Here is a 20,913-nt window from a genome sequence, read left to right as displayed (position 1 = left end):
TGTTGACTGAAACCGTTGGTACCCTTTTGGCAGTGGAAACACAAGTCTGATAAAGATGACCCATACTGTACCACTCAGTGGAAACGGGATATTAAATAAACGGAAAAAAAAGTCTCACAGGTTTAAATGGTAAAGATTTTTTAATTAGTTTATAAATATTTCTTCTTTTAATTCAGCTTACAAAAAAAGACAGTATGTACATCCACAGAAAAGTGGTTCACGAAGGCCGCAAAGCGTGAGCCACGTACTCTGCTCACATGCTCAGAGAGGTTTTGCCGTTTCTTTTTATGCTGGATAAAAATATAACAAGGCACTACACGTACAGTCCAATGTCCTTGCTCATATATGTGGAATAAATACAGGTTTCTCCCTCAAGAACCAAATTCCTCATCCAAGAGCCGCAAGTTTCAAGTTCCCTTTGTCAGTGAGCGTAAAGTACCATCTTGAGTTTTGAATCCCTTAGAACTTGGAATGTGGAATCCTCCAGAACATCAAACATTTGGCTTCTAAAAATGAACGTCAAGCATCAAAACAGATCAAATGTACCTTTCTGTGTATTGTGTAAGAAAATAGAATCGTAAGATCTGAATTAAGGCGCATATGATTTTATATTTCTTTAAAAACGAGGCATAAAAATAGAAACCCTCTTGAGGACGGTAAATTGGATGTTCAATTGTTGTGCAGTAGAAAAAAAAAACAAAAGTACAAAAATAACGTCCAGCTTCATAAAGCCCAAAAATAAACCTCTTCTCGAAAGCAGATACGCATAAGACAGAAGTAAGCCATGCTTTGGTAAATCTGTGTCCGAGTAATTTACGCTCCACACCCAGGCTGAATATAACAGAAAGGAAATGTCTTGATATGTCCAGTAGCTCATTTGCAGACGTATTTCTCCACAGTCTTATCGCACTTCTTGCAGGTGACGTAGCAGCACCAGTGGTATTTGCAGTGGCATCGCTCCACCACTCGCTCCGTGTAAGGGTTGTAGCCTCGGCCGCAACACATCAGATCACAGCTGTCGCTGCCGCTGGATGTCTTATTGCACTGCCTGCAGACAAAATGTAAACACACTGATTTATAGAGCATGCTGTAACACAGTTAGCACTATGAAATGTTGTGCAGATTAAGTATAGTTTCAAAACAGAGTGTTTGGTTAATTGGCTGTAGGGGAGATTAGTCAAATTTGATATATGAAAACAAATCATGAGATGCATTTGTTTAGGGGTTTTTGAAGGGCAATTAAAAATAATTGTCTTTTTTATTGCGCAATTTAATTTATTTTTTGTAACTTTTTTAACTTTTTAAAGGGGAAGAGTGTATTTTTTGCCATTTTTAGTTATATCTCTCTATTTTTTAGTTCCTTGGAAACTATACCTAAACTAAACTGAATTTACATATATATTTATTTGTAAATATATATATGGTTGTGTGTCATATATGCAAATATACACTCGCTGACCACTTTATTAGGTACACCTGTCCAAATGCCTTGTTGATGTCACAGGAGAATGGCCAGACTAGTTTGAGGTGATAAAAAGGCAACAGTAACTCAAAAAAGCACTTATTACAATCGAGGTAGGCAGAAGAGCATCTCTGAATGCACAACACATCCAACTATGAGGCGGATGGGCTACAGCAGCAGATCACACCAGGTGCCACTCCTGTCAGCTAAGAACAGGAAAACTGAGGCTACAATTCTGACAACTCACTGTTTCTGTTGTGACATTTGTAGGGTCAGAGTTTTGCCGTCAACAACATGAAAGCATGAATCCATCCTGCCTTGTATTGACAGTTCAGGCTGGTTGTGATGGTGTAATAGTGTGGGGAATATTTTCTTGGCACACTTTGAGCCCATTAGTACCAATTGAGTATCGTGTCAACAGCACAGCCTATCTGAGTATTGTTGCTGACCATGTCCATTCCTTTATGACCACAGTGTACCCATCTTCCGATGGCTACTTCCAGCAGGATAACGTGCAATGTCATAAAGTGTGAATCATCTCAGACCGGTTTCTTGAACATGACAATGAGTTCACTGTACTCAATGTCCTCCACAATCACCAGACCTCAATCCAATAGAGCACCTTTGGGATGTGGTGGAACGGGAGATTCGCATCATGGATGTGCAGCCGACAAATCTGCAGCAACTTTGTGATGCTATCATGTCAATATTCACCAAAATCTCTGAGGAGTATTTCCAATACCTTGTTGAATCTACGCCACGAAGGATTAAAGCAGTTCTGAAGGCTACTGTGCGTCCAACCAGGTACCTATAAGGTGTACCTAATAAAGTGGCCAGTGAGTGTACAAATTTCTATTTACAAACACAAGTTCCTTTTGAAATCAGGGAAAACATTTACGTTCACCACATATTAAACCAGCAGCACTGAGACTCCTGAATATTGTTATGCTGTCCTTCATAGGGGGCTATCAGGAGTGACTGTACTGAAGCCTGAGGGATGAGGAGCGCTGAACAGCCCCTCATAAATAAGCTGTAAGTGCACTGTTTTATAATTGTGTGCTGTTATTGAGAGAAGACACACAGACGGAGAAATGTGCTCTTCTTTCAATCTCTCCGGTTAATGCTGAATGACCGAGAGGCTTTAGGGAAATGTGCTGAGTAGCATATAAAAGACATTTTTCATTTTTGATTTGCATGATTTATGTATGCATATATTCATTCATTCCGTCATTCATCACAATAATTTTTTTTATATAATAGTAATAATAATAACAATACATTAATTTTACAATAAATAAAATATTTAATTAAATAAATTTGGACTGTTTTTATGATTATATAAATATATTTTTTATATATAGTTCTGACTTCAACTTTAAATATATTTCCTTTTTCATTACAAATTCAGTTTTTTTCATTTAACAGTTTTCATTTTTTTTCTTACAAATATTTTTTTTGTTATTGTTTCGATTTTTACCTCCTGTTTTAGAATTTTTGGATTTCTTGAATTTTCCTTTATTTTTAAATTATTTATTATTTCTTTGATTGCTTAGTTGTTGTTGTTTTTCTTTTCTTTTTTTTACCTCTTTTTACTATTTTTGGGGTTTCTTGAAGTATTCTTTTAACCAATTACATTTTCTGGACTTTTATTATTATTCTAATTGAATAATACTTTCAATAATGAAAAAAAGATTACATATTTAAATGACATTATTAAATTCAAACAATTTATATGTATTTTGTATAATTCTTTTGTTTAGCTTTATTTTAGGTCCCTTTGAATTCATGATTTTATTTTTATGTTTAAAAAATTAGATTTTAATTTCATGACTTTCATGTTTTCTTTATTTTTTTTAATTAAAAGTTTAGCCCCTTCATATAATCATATAGTGAACTGCTCCTGTGTGGAGTTGTGAAGTCTACAATTAATGAAGAGCATCAAACCGTTAAAGAAAAGGGTGTAAATTGAGTCCAAATGAGCTCAAACCCCCAGAGTTCTCCGAAGTGATCTGGTTTTGGCATGAGTGGTACAGTTAAACAGCTGTGAGTGAAAACACATTTAAAGCTCGTCTCTTGAACAAATTTAGTGGCTTTAGTGATAGCGATCATCTCTGAGCCTCTGGGATGTGGTTCTGTCTGAACTCCTAATGGACAACTTCATTAACAGCAGCCTTGAGGCCCACAGAACAGCAGAGGAACATGGAAAGCAGTTAAATAATATTTTATTAAAAATCATATGTTTTTAATATTTGCTCTAAAGAAATTCATTAATACCAAGGTGTTTAAGTCAATAAAATAAAATATAATCTGTTATAAAATGATCTGTTCTCTTATAAAAAGTAATTCCTCAATATTAAAAGAATATATTCATGATTTTTAAAATTACAGTAAAATAATTAAAGTGTAAAACAAATAAAATGTAGACTATCGAAACTACAACTACGATTAATTCGTAAAGACATCAGCCCCTGATAGTTTTAATGTTAGATAATTATTTTATAATCATTTTATCATTAGATTCCTAAGCAGTATGCGGTAATATAGAAACTCCTTTAATATATAATTATAATATAAAATATTTGCAAAAACAACGTATTACAGTAAATATATTTGCATAATACTTATTGTACTTCTATTATATATAAGCTCCACAGACCTCACGCATCCTCTGTCTTGTGTGCGAGTGTAAGCACTAAATATATGAGCGCTGAACACGTGTGATGCTCTTATCTGCACTAATGCTGAAGATGCTTTCTGTGTGTTGAGTGCACTTGATGTATCACATGTCTGCAAGTTATCTGTGCACTGACTGACCTACAACACAACCTAAACATACATAATGCTCAAATAACTTAGTCACAACTGAATAATACAAAATTTAAAGACATTTTTTGTTCAAGTTGTAAATGTTATAATAACTTATACATTTTTGTTATAAGTGTCAGAGAAGTCCCTTTAAAGCCAGTCTATTTGCTTGTGTTTTTATATGTTTGGCATTAAATAATATCACTGTTTTGATCATGTTTTGGGTTAATTAAAAAATACATGGAGTAAAATACTAGTAAGTAAATTGTAGTAAAATGATTTTAAATATATTAATATATTTATAATATCATAATATAATATAAAAAATAAAACGAAATCTGACCAAAGAAACAAAGCAAAACAAAAATATATTATATAAACTAATAAAACACAAAACTTAATATAAATTAATATAAAACAAAATTAAACTAAATTAAAAATAAACCAAGACAACATGAAAACAAAATATATTATAAACTAATAAAAAAACTAAACAAAGCTAAACTAAATATAATATAAAGTAATATAAAACAAAACCTAACAAAAATAAAGCAAAACAGAAATATTAAATGTAAACTAAATTAATATAAAACAAAAGCTAACAAAAAACAAAGCAAAACAAAAATATATAATATAAACTAATAAAAAACAATACATAGTATAAATTAAAATAAAACAAAACTAAATAAATAAAAAAGAAGCTAAATAAATAAATATAAATAATAATAATAATAATAATAATAAAGTGATTATTTTTATAAATAAATATGAATATTATTCCAAATCAGCAAAAAAAAGTGATACCAAAAGTTTTTCATAAATTAAAACAGACACAATACTACTACAAATAATAAGGGTTTTACTCCATGGAAGACTTGTAATTGTTGTTTTTATTATCATTACTACTACTATTACTACTACTATTTTATACTACTACTACTATGAGTGCCTTTTATTGCTGTCTCTGTCATTATTTGCAGTTGTTGTTAATGTCACATGAAGTAAGTTCCACGTGTCGGAGCCAAAATCAATTCAACAGAGTACATTTAAGGGCACAACTAATGCAAACAAGGAAGCTGAGCTTATTTGAGTTTTACCTAAAGCTCCACCTGTGTGTGCAGTGATAAAGCAATAGGAAATGAGCAGGAAGAGTCCACAATGCTGTTAATCTGTGTGTGTGTGTGTGGAGCTGCAATCAGCTGAGAATAGCAGCATTAAACACACACACACTTTATCAGGGCTTCTCAAAACAAAACTGTGCCACCAGAGGAGGAAGTAAAAGGAATTTGCTTTGTTAAAACTCAATATGTGTAATAATGTCCTTTTAATGTCCATCCAAAAATAAATCCCTGCCTATGTCATTATTTTCTGGACTTCATATAGTGTGAAAAACATTTTACTGCAAATGACTGGGTTCTACACAATTCTATCCAAACATCATTTGAAAATCCTAATGGCACACAAATAATAATTATAAATTTTTTATTTTATTTTAATAAATAATATTATTACTCTTAAAATAATAATGGTAATAATAATAACAATGTGCAATATGTTTGTATTATTATTTTGATTTATTTATTTATTTTGCAGATTTTTTGCTAATATATATGATTACTATTTTTTAATAATAATAAATAATAAAAATAATAATAAAACTAACAAAAAAACTAATATTAATAACTAATTATATTATAAATAGCTAATATTAATAAAAAATATAGTTTGAAAAATAAGTAAATTGGGATGGGTATATATATATATATATATATATATATATATATATATATATATATATATATATATATATATATATATATATTATTTGGGATGGGTATATATATTTATATGGGTATAATAAATTTTTTTTTTTCATATAAGAATGTGGGGAGAATTGTTGGACTCTCATGGTGCAAATGAATAAATAAATCTGATCACACTGGGCTCAATGAAGAAAAATGAAAACAAATTTAAAATGAGAAAAAACAGAGGTATATAATTTATGATTTACCTGTCCTGAGTCCCGAAAGAGCCCAACTTGTCGTTCTTCATGCAGTAATCTGGTGAGCTCTGCAGATACACCAGCTCATTCTCTCTCACGGGCCGGATGTCGATGTCTTTCGGGACGAGCTGCTTGCGTGTTCCCATTGGCCGATGGACCACTTTAGTTGCGGACAAGTATTTGGTCTTTAGATCTATGGCGATGTCCTTTAGGTCCAGTAAGCCCCTCCAGCAGGTCCGTATGGAGCAGGAACCAGAAACACCGTGGCATTTGCACTTCATGACCAAAGCATCTCGCAAAGCCTGTGGAGATGGAAAAATGCACGATCGATTAAGATAAATCCAATAAAAAAAATTACATTATGACACAGGGAATGTAACATATTAGTGACTTTGGATGGCTTTTGCATGACTTCATGTGTCCCAAATAAAAAAAAGACTTTGAAATTCAATCATTTTAATCGCAAATGTGGTTCCGATTGTTTTTAATTGACATCAGACTTCATTCGTGACTGTCCTGTCATACTCAAAGCACAGTTCACCCTAAAATCAAAATTTACTCACTACTTACTCGCCCCTCAAGTCCAAACATTTATGAGTTTTGTGTTTCTGCTGAACACAAAAGAAGATATTTTGAAGAATGCTCGAAGCCGGCAACCATTGACATACATAGTCGGATATATACATACAGTTGAAGTCAGAATTATTAACCCCGCTTTGAATTAAATTTTTTTTTTTCTTCAAATTTTTTCCAAATGATGTTTAACAGAGCAAGGACATTTTCAAAGAGTGTCTGATAATATTTTTACTTCTGGAGAAAAGTCTTATCTTGTATCTTATATCGACTAAAATAAAAAAAGTTTTTAAAAAATTAGTTTAAACTATTTTAAGGTCTAAATTATTAGCCCCTTCAAGCTATATTTTTTTATAGAACATATTGTATTGTTATACAATAACTTGCCTAATTACCCTAACCTGCCTAATTAACCTAGTTAGGCATTTAAATGTAACTTTAAGCTGTGTAGAAGTGTCTTGAAAAATATGTAGTAAAATTTTATTTAATGTCATAATCACAAAGATCAAATAAATCAGTTGTTAGAAATGAGTTATTAAAACTATTCCGTTAAAAATGTGTTGAGTTGGTGCCAATAGCATAGTGGTTACTGCCTCGACACATAGCATCAAGGTGCTCACGGTGACTCAAGTGCGATTCCTGACTCGAGGTCCTTTTCCGATCCTTCCCCTATCTCTGCTCCCCTTACTTTGCTATCTGTAAATCTTCACTGTTCTGTCAAAATAAAGGTGAAAACCCCTCAAAAATAATTAAAATAGAAATGTGTTGAAAAAATCTTCTCTCCGTTAAACAGAAATAATATATTTATTTGGAAAGTCAATGGTTCCAACATTCTTTAAAATATTAAGTTTAGGCTGAGTAAATTATAACAGATCTTTAATGACTAGGTGAACTGTCACTTTAAAGGCCCCCGGTATACTTTAAACAAAACCAAATTAACTTAAATGACGTCGTTTGAAAAAATCCAGCCGAATTCAAGTTATTTTTGAGTTTGTTTCAGCAGCTCAAAACAGATTACAAAAGCAACCTTTTGGGGGAGGTCATTTTGTCTTCTTAACATCTTTGAGCTACCATTGATGCATGACTATTATGCAATCGGTGGGTGTGTTCTGGAACTCCTTATGTTTGTCTTTACATGCGATTGATTCATATCTCATATTCATGGTGGACAGAAGAACAAAATTCAAAACAGCAACACAAAGTTAAAAAAACATGAATACAATGAAGAGACCAGTAGCAGAGTTGGTACAGATGTATCCACACCTGTAAGATCACCTACGGGGGAAATTTTAAAAACTCAGAGGGGGTCTCTCACCAAACAAAAGACCCAACCTCCTTCCTGCTTAGTTGTTGATTTATCAAACATCGCCATAGTCAAATAAACAGTATCTAAATAATAAGAACAAGTATCTAATAAATAGATACTATCTCATGAATAAGTGTGATCTAATACTTAAATACTAGTATCTATTAATTAGTTTTAATGATTAACTTAATTAGGTAATTAATGATTAACTACTAGTACATAAAAATATGTATTAGTCCCAGCTGGAATACATACTTGTCAAAACTGAATAGTTAATCTCTGAATGACAGATCCCACAGAAAACAATGGAAAAAATGTATTTGTTACTAGTAACAACAAAATAGTTACAAGCCATTATTAAAATAAGTACTAGTATCTAATAAACAAGAACTAGTATCTATTTAATAAGTACTAGTACCTATATAATAGATACTAGTATCTAAGACATAAGTACTAGCATTCATTTAATTGGTGCTAGTATCTAACGAATGAGTACCAGTATTTAATGAAAAGAACCAGTGTCTAATGAGTAAGCACTAGTGTATTTTTAATAAGCACTAGTATCTACAGAATAGGCACTAGTATCTAAGGAATAAGCACTAGTAGCTGATGAATAAGCGCTAATATCTGATGAATAAGCACTAATATCTGAGGAATAAGCACTAATATCGGATGAATAAGCACTAATATCTAATGAATAAGCACTAATATCTGAGGAATAAGCACTAATATCTAATGAATAAGCACTAATATCTGATGAATAAGCACTAATATCTGAGGAATAAGCACTAATATATAATGAATAAGCACTAATATCTGATGAATAAGCACTAATATCTGATGAATAAGCACTAATATCTGAGGAATAAGCACTAATATCTAATGAATAAGCACTAATATCTGATGAATAAGCACTAATATCTGAGGAATAAGCACTAATATATAATGAATAAGCACTAATATCTGTGGAATAAGCACTAATATCTGAGGAATAAGCACTAATATATAATGAATAAGCACTAATATCTGAGGAATAAGCACTAATATCTGAGGAATAAGCAATAGTATCTGATGAATAAGCACTAATATCTGATGAATAAGCACTAATATCTAATGAATAAGCACTAATATCTGATGAATAAGCACTAATATCTGAGGAATAAGCACTAATATCTGAGGAATAAGCAATAGTATCTGATGAATAAGCACTAATATCTGATGAATAGGCACTAATATCTAATGAATAAGCACTAATATCTGATGAATAAGCACTAATATATGATGAATAAGCACTAGTATGTGATGAATAAGCACTAATATCTGAGGAATAAGCACTAATGTCTAATGAATAAGCACTAGTATCTGATGAATAAGCACTAATATCTGATGAATAAGCACTAATATCTGATGAATAGGCACTAGCATCTGATGAATAAGCACTAATATCTAATGAATAAGCACTAACATCTGATGAATAAACACAAGCATCTGATGAATAAGCACTAATATCTGAGGAATAAGCACTAATATCTAATGAATAAGCACTAGTATGTGATGAATAAGCACTAATATCTGAGGAATAAGCACTAACATCTGATGAATAAGCACTAGCATCTGATGAATAAGCACTAATATCTGAGGAATAAGCACTAGCATCTGAGGAATAAGCACTAATATCTAATAAATAAGCACTAATATCTGATGAATAAGCACTAATATCTGATGAATAAGCACTAGCATCTGATGAATAAGCACTAATATCTGAGGAATAAGCACTAATATCTGATGAATAAGCACTAATATCTAATGAATAAGCACTAATATCTGATGAATAAACACTAGCATCTGATGAATAAGCACTAATATCTAATGAATAAGCACTAATATCTGATGAATAAGCACTAATATCTGATGAATAAGCACTAATATCTGAGGAATAAGCACTAGCATCTGAGGAATAAGCACTAATATCTGATGAATAAGACCTAATATCTGAGGAATAAGCACTAATATCTGTTGAATAGGCACTAATATCTGATAAATAAGCACTAATATCTGAGGAATAAGCACTAATATCTAATGAATAAGCACTAATATCTAATGAATAAGCACTAGTATATGATGAATAAGCACTAATATCTGAGGAATAAGCACTAATATCTAATGAATAAGCACTAGTATATGATAAATAAGCACTAGTACTTAATGGAAAATACACTATCTAAACAATAAGCACTAGTAACACGAAAATAGATACTAGTACGGGTTTTAGATTTAATGTCAAAACAGCTTGCTGTGCATGGCCGTCCATCAAGTGCATGTTTACATTGAAAAACAATGGTAAAAAGTAGCACAATAGAATGGAATAATGCATTCTGTGTAAATGAGTGCTGGAGTGTTCGAAAATGATGTACAGTCACTCAGCCTTTACAACCTTTTCTTTGCCCTCAAAAGAAGAGCACTTCACTTGAAATTTACCAGGACATTGAATCATTAACTTTAGCTTTTTTGAAGTGAATCTGTGAGGTACTGCTTACCTGTCTGCCCACTTCGCTGTTGTGAAGATGCATGAGCTTGTTGGCGTGAGAGCCAGACTTCTTCTTCATCTTCATTGGGGCATCAGAAAACTTGGAGCCCATGAGGAGACCATAATGTATGTTATCAGCACAGCCGCCCCACCTGTAGCCCGGCTCGGGGATTTCACCTGGGATCGGCCCACACGAGCACAGCCTCAGGTCTCCAGAGGTGCAGGCGCGTGCTATAGTGTGACTTATAGCAGCTGCGGAGAGCGCATACACAAATGCAGACTCCCTTGTTCCTGAGAGATAGCAGGGGGAAAAGCATAATTAGTTGCTTATATAAACAAATAAAAAGAGTATAATGAATAGTTCACCCAAAACTGAAATCTCTATGATTTACTTGTTCAAAAACTGAGATCTTTCTTCCGCTGAATGTTAAAGATTTTGAAGAATGCTGATAGCTGGCACCAGTTGACTGAGGCTTTTTTTCCCTATATGGAAGCCAGTAGGTATCATCAACCAACTTTCTTCAAAATATCTTTGTGTGCAAGAGAAAAAGAAACTCAAAGCTTTAAAACTGGGGTGTCCAAACTCTTTCCTGCATAATTTAGCTCTAACTTACTTTAACACTTGACTAGAAGATTATTTTTATACCTACAAAAAGCTTGATTAACTGGTTAATTGGAGTTGGAATTAAAATATGCAGGACAACGGCCCTCCAGGACAGAGTTTGGCACCCCTAAACAGCATGAGGGAGAGCACATGTACATTAAAATTTCTGGGTAAACTAACCCTTTAAAGATTTAGTTCACCATTATTTTTTGTGAATAAAGACCTAAATTAAATCCACTCATCATCTAAAGCATCTCAAGAGATTGTGTATCTTCAGAAGACTTGGTTTAAACCGCTGACTCATCTGGATTTATTTTTGATCTCTTTATTAATGTCAAGATTTGGGTGAACAGTGTCAATGGAGGAAGGGAAATCCCTCAGATTGGGTTACAAATATCGTCATCTGCCTTGCAGTCTGAAATATTGCCATGGCTTTTCAATCTCTTTTCTTCATCTATGTTATCTGTATGTTATCTGTATAGTATGGTTTTGCTAACCACTTGATTTACATGGATTTATTTATTAGCTCTTTTATAAACGTTTCAAAGCATCAGGGTTATGAGTGAGCATGTTTCAATGAAGGCACAGAGGTCTCTATCTTTATTTGTTTTCTGGAGATGTATTCATATGGATTTTTTTCATTAAAGTTATGAAGAGAGTTTTGGGTAAACAGACTTTTTTTACCCAAAGAAGAAGAAAAGTCTTGTGGGTTTAGAACAAATCCATTAGATTCATATGGATTTATTTTTTATTCTTTTCATGAATGTTTTGAAGGAGGGACAGTTCTCAAATGAGTTACAGAAATCTCACAGATTGGATTAAAAATATCTTCATTTGTGTTATGAAGATAACTTAAGTCTTATGGGTATGGATAATAATAAGCTGCTTATAATAACATGGATTTACTTTTTATCCTTTTCATTAATGTTTTGAAGAGTCCAATTTGGGTGAAAAGAAGTCATCTTTTTCTTGCTCCCGAGAAAAACAGTGGTTTATATGCATTTACTTTTATCTCTTTATAAACATTTTAAAGCGTCAGAGTTTAGCGTAGATCTGAGATGCCTAAAGTAGGGCCCGTGGGCCAAAGTTGGCCCTTTGATTTGGCCCTCCATCCTATCTAATAGGAGAGTGAAAATGATGGAGAGGGATATCACACAGATATCGTCATTTTTAATTTGACATAATTGTTTTTTTGGTTGGTTTATTGCTGAGCTACAAAGGAGCAAACTGAAATTAATTGTTGTAAAAGAATCTGATTTTTTTTTAAATGTAGATACTGGCACTTGATGGATAGAGGCCAAAAACTAGTGTGATTCTGTTATAAATGAGATTGTTTTGTTTTTTACTGTAATGAGTTTGTTATAAAATGTTTAAAAAATACTGTATAAGTTCATATAAAGCAATATTTTCTAGTCATTTTTAAATATTATTAAAGAAATTTGGAAATTGCCCATGACAACTATGATATATTTACCTTCGCCCCACTAGCCTCAATCAAATTTGATTTTTGGCCCTTCATAAGAAAAGGTTTGGACACCACTGGGGTAGATAAACTTTCAATGGCAAAAAGAAATCAGTATGTTAATCTGTGCTTAAAAAATGAATGAAATTTTTATAGGTTTGCAAGAACGTGAATGCAAGAACATGATGACAGAATGTTTTAACACTTAAACTGACATTTTCCTGTCAGAAATGCAAAGCAATATAAGAAACAGCAGTATTCAGTGCGAAAGGATAATGGCGGAGATTACTGAACAGTTCTCTCAGTGCGCATATGTCATGACAAGATAATAGGTGCAGAAACAGGAGAGGCTCAACTTGACCCCGTACGAGCGACATCAAAGAGCGTCTCCTTAGCGCTGTACTTATGAGACGCAGGAGTGTTTTAACTCTTGACAAATGCAGACGCTCTGCAGTGAAGGACGTCTCTAGAAGATTTAGTTTGACCATCCTCTGTGTTTGGAAACACTTATACCTTTCAATAAATAATTAAGGAGGACGATTAAACCAGCCATCAGAACGTATCACTGCCGCATGTATCGGTATAAGATTCTATGAAAACCTTGGATAAAAATATCAAGGATTTAACGGTATTGTGATTGAATACTACTCTAAAATATATATTTTTTAATGTTTGGGTAAGAAACACCAACTTTTTTTCCCCACAATTTAGTTAATTTGACTTCTGAGGTCTTAATTAGTTTTAAAAACACAGATTTCTTTACAACCTGAAAAGGCATCTTTGGATATCTTCCTTTTTTTCCTGAATCATGGGCTGACCAGTACATTTTAATGTGTAGGGTCCTTTTCAAATGCAGATACTGTTGCTTTTAGAGAGAAATTAAATAAAGTTGTAAAAACACGACAAACCCCCCCCCCCCCCCCCCCCCCCCAACAAACCTTTTACATACCTTAGGAATGGTAAATTTGAAAAAGTCAAGGTTTTAATATAGCTCAAAAATGTTCTAACCGTGGTAAACCTTGAAACTGGTTATCGTCAAATTCAAGATGAAAGGGCAAGACAAAAAAAACTATTTAATTTAAAGATACAGCCTATATTTTCACCATTAGAGGGTGCATAATTGCAATAAACAAAGGTGTATTTTAATGATGATGAGACTGTGTGGGTAATCATGGGATTTATTATCTTCTTTACATCATACTAATTTAAAATTAGTTGAAGCAACTCAACTCTTACGTTTTTCTTTGGGACAGCTTAATTGTTTCATGTTCAAAGTTAACTCAATCAATTTGTCTTGGGACAATGTGTAGGACTGTGAAACCCAGCATATTTTACAGGTAACACTTTAATTTGATGGTTCATTTGAGTATTAGTAGACTGTCTGCTTAATATCTGTTGATACTGCTGCTACAACAGACACTTAACTGACTAAGAAACTTAAGTCAAGCAAGTAAGTCAACTTACACTAACCCTAACCCCAACCTAACAGTCTACTTCTAATGTAATGAGAATTAGTTGGCATGTAGATGCAATGTAACTTAAATGCAACAAACGGACCATCAAAATAAAGTGTGACGTTTTTACATCCTAGAGGACTCAGAAATCATGTTAATGGATGAGCTAAGATATTTAACACTTATTATCATGCCATTATGAACCAGAGTAGGTCATAAAGCCATTAAAGGAAAACTTCAAGTGCATTTTAAGTACACATTTTAAGGTTAATTACATTTTAAGGTTCTGTTCTGTTATAATGCTGCTCTGTGAAGCATCTTTGGAGTTTCCCTGTTTGCAAAATCAAACCAGAAATTAAAGGTTATTAACATGGCTTTACTGGACAATGTATGTGACACAAGATAAAATTGCTTATTTCTCTAGATTTAAAAACACTGAATCATTTGGGATGATGTAAGTAAATAAGCAAGGAATATACAGTTAGAAGTCAAAATGACCGGCCCTCCTGGGAATTGTTTTACTCAATTAATCTTATTAACCTAGTTAAGCCTTTAAATTACACTTTAAGCTCAATACTTGTGTCTTGAAAAATATCTAGCAAAATATTATGTATGTCATCATGGCAAAGATAAAATAAATCAGTTGTTAGATAAGAGTTATTAAAACTATTATGTTTAGATTTGTGTTGAAACACAAATTGGCATAAAATTACACTGGGGGCTAATATTTCAGGAGGGCTATTAATTTTAACGTCAACTGAATAACACAGTGGTTAATCAATATTTAAATTCTTTAAAAATCTTACATATTGTTCCTTTAAGTGATTTCATAGTTCCAGAACTGGTTGCAAGCTAAGAATTGCATCTGTGCCGCAAAGGTCGGATGCAGGGTAAAACTGTAGGCTTTAAAAGCCCGTCAATTCTCTGTCCATTACTGACTAACTGGCTCAATAGCATCTCTCAGTGAATAGAATGGATCCTATTGTTCGTCCTCACAGTAAACGCAGCTCCTCTGTGAAGGATCCCATCAAACGGAGCCTGAGAAAGAAGAGCGGCGTGCAAGAATCCTGCGGGTCGGGTGAGCAGGGCTTTCTTTTATCATGCAGCGAGGCCAAATTGCAGCATTTTAACTGGCATAGTCTGCGTTACCCGGAGCGAGAGTGTTTGGAGATCACCTTAAAGCTTTGCACTCATAAAGTTTTCCTCCAACAATTAGATGGGTTCCTTAGACCTATTAAGGCTGGAATGGAAACCACACTCGGGTATAAAGTGAGGTGTGTGGTCACTTAAGCTAGCTGGCAACGAACGGACACCGGCTCTTTCACGATTTAGGCTCTAAACAGAACATCTGCGGAGAGACTTCAATTGGAAAACAGACTTCGATTGGAAATAAATGCGTTTAGACACGGTTTTTCTCAGTAACTCACCTCGTTCCAGGTCTGGGAGGAATTTCGGTCCATCAATAGAGGAACAGTTCCAGCGCATGTCTGTGAAGGTCTTTTGGCAGACCTTTTTAACCTCCCGTGCTGCTTGGATGATGGTTTGCATGAGTTCCAGGTTACTCCTACAGAGCTGAGCCTGAGAGGAGACGAGGCCTGGCAACGTCTTGCAGTGCTGGGTCTTGTTGATGTGTTGTGCGGTCTGTGATAGCGCCCTGCATGAGAAAAGGCATATGTTTGAATATTTACATTCACTGATTTAATATTTCAACTTTTGCCAATCAGACACTTGGAAAGTTATTAAAAAGTTTGATGGAGTAAAGGTGGATAACATTGTTTGTGGCCAGCTCTAAAATATTAAGAGTAAGATCAACAGTTTGCGAAAGCATTTAAGCTGCGGGCTAAAATTGTTCAGTGTCTCGCTCACAAAGGCATGCAAACAACAACCCATTCCCAGAGATAATCAATCAAGATTAGACCAAAATGGAAGGAGATTATTTCTGCATCGCTTGGATTTAAGAAAGGCACCAAACAGCAATCGCCAATAGAAAAAAAAAAGTTTATCCGTAAGATAATTTGGTCATTGTTAAAACTTAAGCAAATCTACCATGGTCAAGCTGCAGTCAAACAATGCTAGATGTCACGCAAATCATGGATATTAAAATTACTTTTTTATCTCAGACTTTAATCACATAGGCCTAAACTGAAACTTCTGTAACCTTAAAAAAAACCCAATAAATTCAATATGACTTCAGAGTGAAATCTGAAGTGAAGCATTAATTTCCCTCCTCTTCGACTAACACACACACACACAGACGTGTATCACTATTCGTGAGAACCAACTAATGCCTGCTCTACCTTTGCCTGTTTCAGATTAGGGGCCGCGACTTTATGTTCCATGATATGCTGTGACTGACAGACCCCTGTCTTAACCTCCACACACACACACATACACACACAGTCTTTGTTATCCAGGGAACACAGGTGTTTATGGCGGCATCTGTTTTGCATTTCTTGCCATGCAATATCAAGACTGCGGAAACCCCAACCAGCATCTTGTGCATGCAAAACAGCCCCTTCACGTCCCAAATTCTCATATTTTCCATCACGACGCACCAAAGGATTGCATGAATACATTCTCAAGAAATCAAGTTAGCTTTGAACTGGGTTTACCTTTGATTTAATTTTAAGATCAAATTCTACCAAGCTTAAACTTTTCTAAATTAAAAGCCACTGCAAAGAAATTCCCTTTCAATTGGTTCCAAAATTGGTTTACGAATCAATCATCACGCTAAACCCATTTCAGTTTCAGCATATGAAGAGTAAAAAACAAACAAACTCACAGCCATCTGATTCCTGTGCACTGCTGAGACAGGAGCAGGAATGTGAGGAGACAAAGCGGGAGGGAAGGGAAGGTTCGCTTCATGCTGTACAATAAGATCCAGAAGACACTGATGCAGGTGCTCGCTGACCCCACTGCTTCTTGACACAGTTATAATTAAAAGCCAAAAGCCATGGCACTTATTCCGTCTTTCCGTCCCTCTTCTGCTTGGGGAGAAAAAAAATCTGATTCAGATTAAATGCAGTGGACTCTAGGTGCATGATATACTGATGAATGCAGCGCACACATGACATGAAGAATATTTAAAATATATATGTATAAAAAAATTAAAACATTTGGTCACTTTAAGTTACAATTTTTGCTATTTAAAATTCATTTATTATGACTTTAAGCTCAATAAATTAATAATTTTCAGCTTATTAGTAGTTATTAAGGTAGTAGTTGGGTTTTAAACATGTCGAATAAGATCATGCAGAATATTAACTTAATAATTACTAATAAACAGCCAATATCTTAGTAATAAGCAGGTTATAAGCCACTAATTAATAGTAAGAATTGGTATTTGGAGACATTTTCCATTTAAATGCCATATTGTTGTTTTATTTTTCTATTACAATACTTTTACAGTCCCATTAAGTAAAAAAAAAAATTTTTTTTTTTATTTATAAGAAGCCTTTAAAATCAACTTACAAACAACCAACGATTCAATCACTTTCTTTTTTTTTTAACAATGCTTTCCAACTTTCAGTGTTTATGAAAATCGCAATGCAAGATTTTCTTAAGCTCTATGCAACTTTCTGAAATATAGGTGCGGTGGTTTTTGGAATGTTATCAAATTTTCTCAGATTATTCCATCTGCTGGAATAGGAGGGCAATAAACAGACACTACCTCCCACTGGACCTGCTGTCTGGCCTCAGGCATGATGCATTCACATACAGACAGTGATTGTCCAGATTGCAGGGGCAAGCTTTTTTTTCCAGAAGTTATTTTTTTCCTTCTGGCTATTGACCTAAACCTAGAAAACTATACATTAAAAGTGCAATTACAATTACATAGCTAGTAATTGCATCATAAATTATAGTACTCAAAGTGATATATTTAGTTTTCCACTTGCTGCTATCATTGCTGTTTTAACCACTTCTACAGTTTTATAGATTTTATTTTGTCTTTAAGAACAACAAATTGCAAAGTGCAGACTTCAACACCACTTTAAGGAAGCAATTAAACTTCTAATTTATATATAAATAAATAAATATATATATATATATATATATATATATATATATATATATATATATATATATATATATATATATATATATATATATATTGTGAGTTTAAATGTCCTAATTAAAGAAATTAGAACAAAACGTAGTATAGTTTAGCTGTTATATCCATTATGCATAATCTATATACCATTCGCATGGCCAGCTACACGCAATCCAGAAATTTGTCAAGCTCATGTATATTATAAAACAAATCCTAAAACATGAATAAACATGATTAAAAAATTGAAGGCTACCGTTTGTATATAGCACAATAAAACTGTTGCTGCATTTCGTAAAAATTAGTACAGAAGACATTTCGTACAGTTTTATCTCTGATCTGCTGCATTTTTACCTTGGAGCGATCCGAGGTGAACATAAAATGTAATTAGCTCACTTATAACCCCTCTGGGTGGTCTATAATATTGCATACTACAGTAGTCTCTTGTAGCTTTAAATTGCAAAACAAAATAATAAATAAAACAGCGTTTAAATAGAAAGCACCAACTTTGCGCACAATAAATGGACTCCTCACCTTTATCAGAGACTGACGCCAAAAAAAAATCCGCTTGTACAAAGTAATCCAAAGGTGATTTTCATTTAAATCCAGCCAGAAATGCTCTAGCCAAAGCTCTTAATGAGAGTTAATCCGTTTGTGTGAAGTCCGAGTGAGAAAGCATGATGCTGGAGCGCTGATAAAGAAATGAAGAGAGGTGGGTTTGTGGTGCTGCTCGCGCGCAGGAATCTGCAGGACTGAAGGCGCAGCGCGAGCGCGAGTCTATATGAGGCCGCGCGCCGCTTTGATCTCGCGCTGATGTCAGGGACCATTAGCATAACAAAGTGGTTAAGGTTTCCAAGCCAAAGAAGACGAAGGTGAAAATATGATCTGCGATACTCAGACATATCTCGCTACTTTCCGCAAGGAATTTCATTTTTTTTTCTTGGAAGAAAGGAAAAGGGTGTTTGAGCCCCTCATGAATATGAGTGTAAACACTGCATGTATAACGAGGGGATTGTTTTGTGTGATTTTAGTTTACCGTATTCTATAACTATCCGATAGACTATGGGTCTGGATGAAATGAGTTTAAAGTGTCAGAACAATCAAAGTAAATATAAAATACAGCTTGCTATTTTTAGGCACTGTTTATTTATTTATTAAATTTTTTTTACATCCATCACGAATGAAATATCATCTGAAGATATATTAAAAACCTTGCATAGAACAAGAATAATTTCATGAGATATTAGATAAAACATGCTTAACGATCACATGGCTGCCCCAAAATACCAATCAATTGTCATTTAAAATCTTTATGCTTTGCCACAATCCTTAAGTTCACTAGGTTTTACATATTACATATTTTTAACAATATATATATATTTCTTAACTATTTAAAACAGGATACAATTTTGTATGATTACTTATATTAGGTATTGCTTAGAATAAGTATGATATTTAATTTCTACTTAAATATATAAAGAGTTCGGATGTAAAAACCTTTAAATGCCATAAACTTTTTTTCCAAAGTGAGCATTTTTCTTAGACTCTTGTGGGTAGGTTCAGTAAATTCACTTTTATGTTGATGGATATTGTATTTTTCTCGTCTGTGAAGTAAAATCATTTAGCATAAACATAAAAGGTTTAGAAAAATGTTTTTAAAGAAAAAATCAGCGTATCTAGAGTTTTTTTTTTTTTACATTTAGCACTGAGTAATGCTGGAACATTTTTCCTGCACATTTGACTTTCACACAGTTATCTGAAATATTAATTAGACACACCTTCAAATGATATGTGTTTTTTTAATGTATATAAAATCACTTTGCAAATTTTATTAGATGCTGACACCAACAAAATAAAGGATTCTTCCTTTTGTAGAGGAAATTAATTGTCTCAACATATAAAAGTTTAGATTAAAAACTATTCGCATGGTAAATGTACAATTCTATGATTAAAGATGTAAACACATCAAGGACATTTGCAGTATTTTTGATTACTTTATTTTATATTTTGTTAGTTTTAAATAATGTTTTTTGTTTTTTTTGTAAACTGCATATTTGGCGTTTTAAATCATTCTTAATATCATTGCAGTAGCCACACTGTAAATAAATCCTGGTTGCCTTAAATTTTTAAGCTGAATCAAATTAACCTTGAGTCTATTGAACTTATATTATGTTAAACTGACCTAAAACAGCTTGCGTAACATATAAAAAAAAGTTAGAACATGATTAATTTATTTCAGTAAGTTACAATGGCCTAAAACATATGAAGTGAGGACAAATTGATCATAGATATTTTTACAGTGCAGTTAATATAATTTTAAACACCACTTAAAATGCAAAAGGCCATTTTCTGCAATGCAATGAAAGGTAAAACGCGTGAGAAATCATGGGAGCATCAATTTCAGGAAATAAAAATCACAGATTTCACTACAAAGTTGGAAATATTGCAATTCTAATGTTTGCATGGTCCATAAAATTAAGTATGTTACACGGCCATAAGCCAGATTTTCCACACTCATGCCATTTACAGCGCTGTACACAGCCCATATTGGCCACTGCAAAAACAAGGCAGTTTTCCAAGCACGCTAATAATGATTTCAGCGTGATGGATACGTCCTCATATTAGCCACTATATGACAAAGGTTTCACACAATAAATGATTTCACCTCCA

General features: G+C 33.4%; 2 protein-coding genes across 2 annotated transcripts in view; both read right to left on the bottom strand.

The window, feature by feature from the left end:
* Positions 1-20,913, bottom strand: part of lhfpl6 (LHFPL tetraspan subfamily member 6) — a 244,718-nt gene that overhangs the window by 72,395 nt on the left and 151,410 nt on the right. The window lies entirely within an intron of this gene.
* wnt11 (wingless-type MMTV integration site family, member 11) lies at positions 122-18,980 on the bottom strand. The gene is given in 6 exon segments (NM_131076.2): positions 122-1,048; positions 6,279-6,571; positions 10,686-10,966; positions 15,623-15,849; positions 16,978-17,179; positions 18,778-18,980. Coding segments are annotated over 5 exon segments (1,059 nt in total). The 5' UTR covers positions 17,061-17,179; positions 18,778-18,980; the 3' UTR covers positions 122-873.

This window comes from Danio rerio, chromosome 10 (genome assembly GCF_052040795.2).
Source record: "Danio rerio strain M-AB ecotype USA chromosome 10, GRCz13ab, whole genome shotgun sequence".
Lineage (NCBI taxonomy): Eukaryota > Metazoa > Chordata > Actinopteri > Cypriniformes > Danionidae > Danio > Danio rerio.
This window is presented reverse-complemented; position numbering and strand designations above follow the sequence as displayed.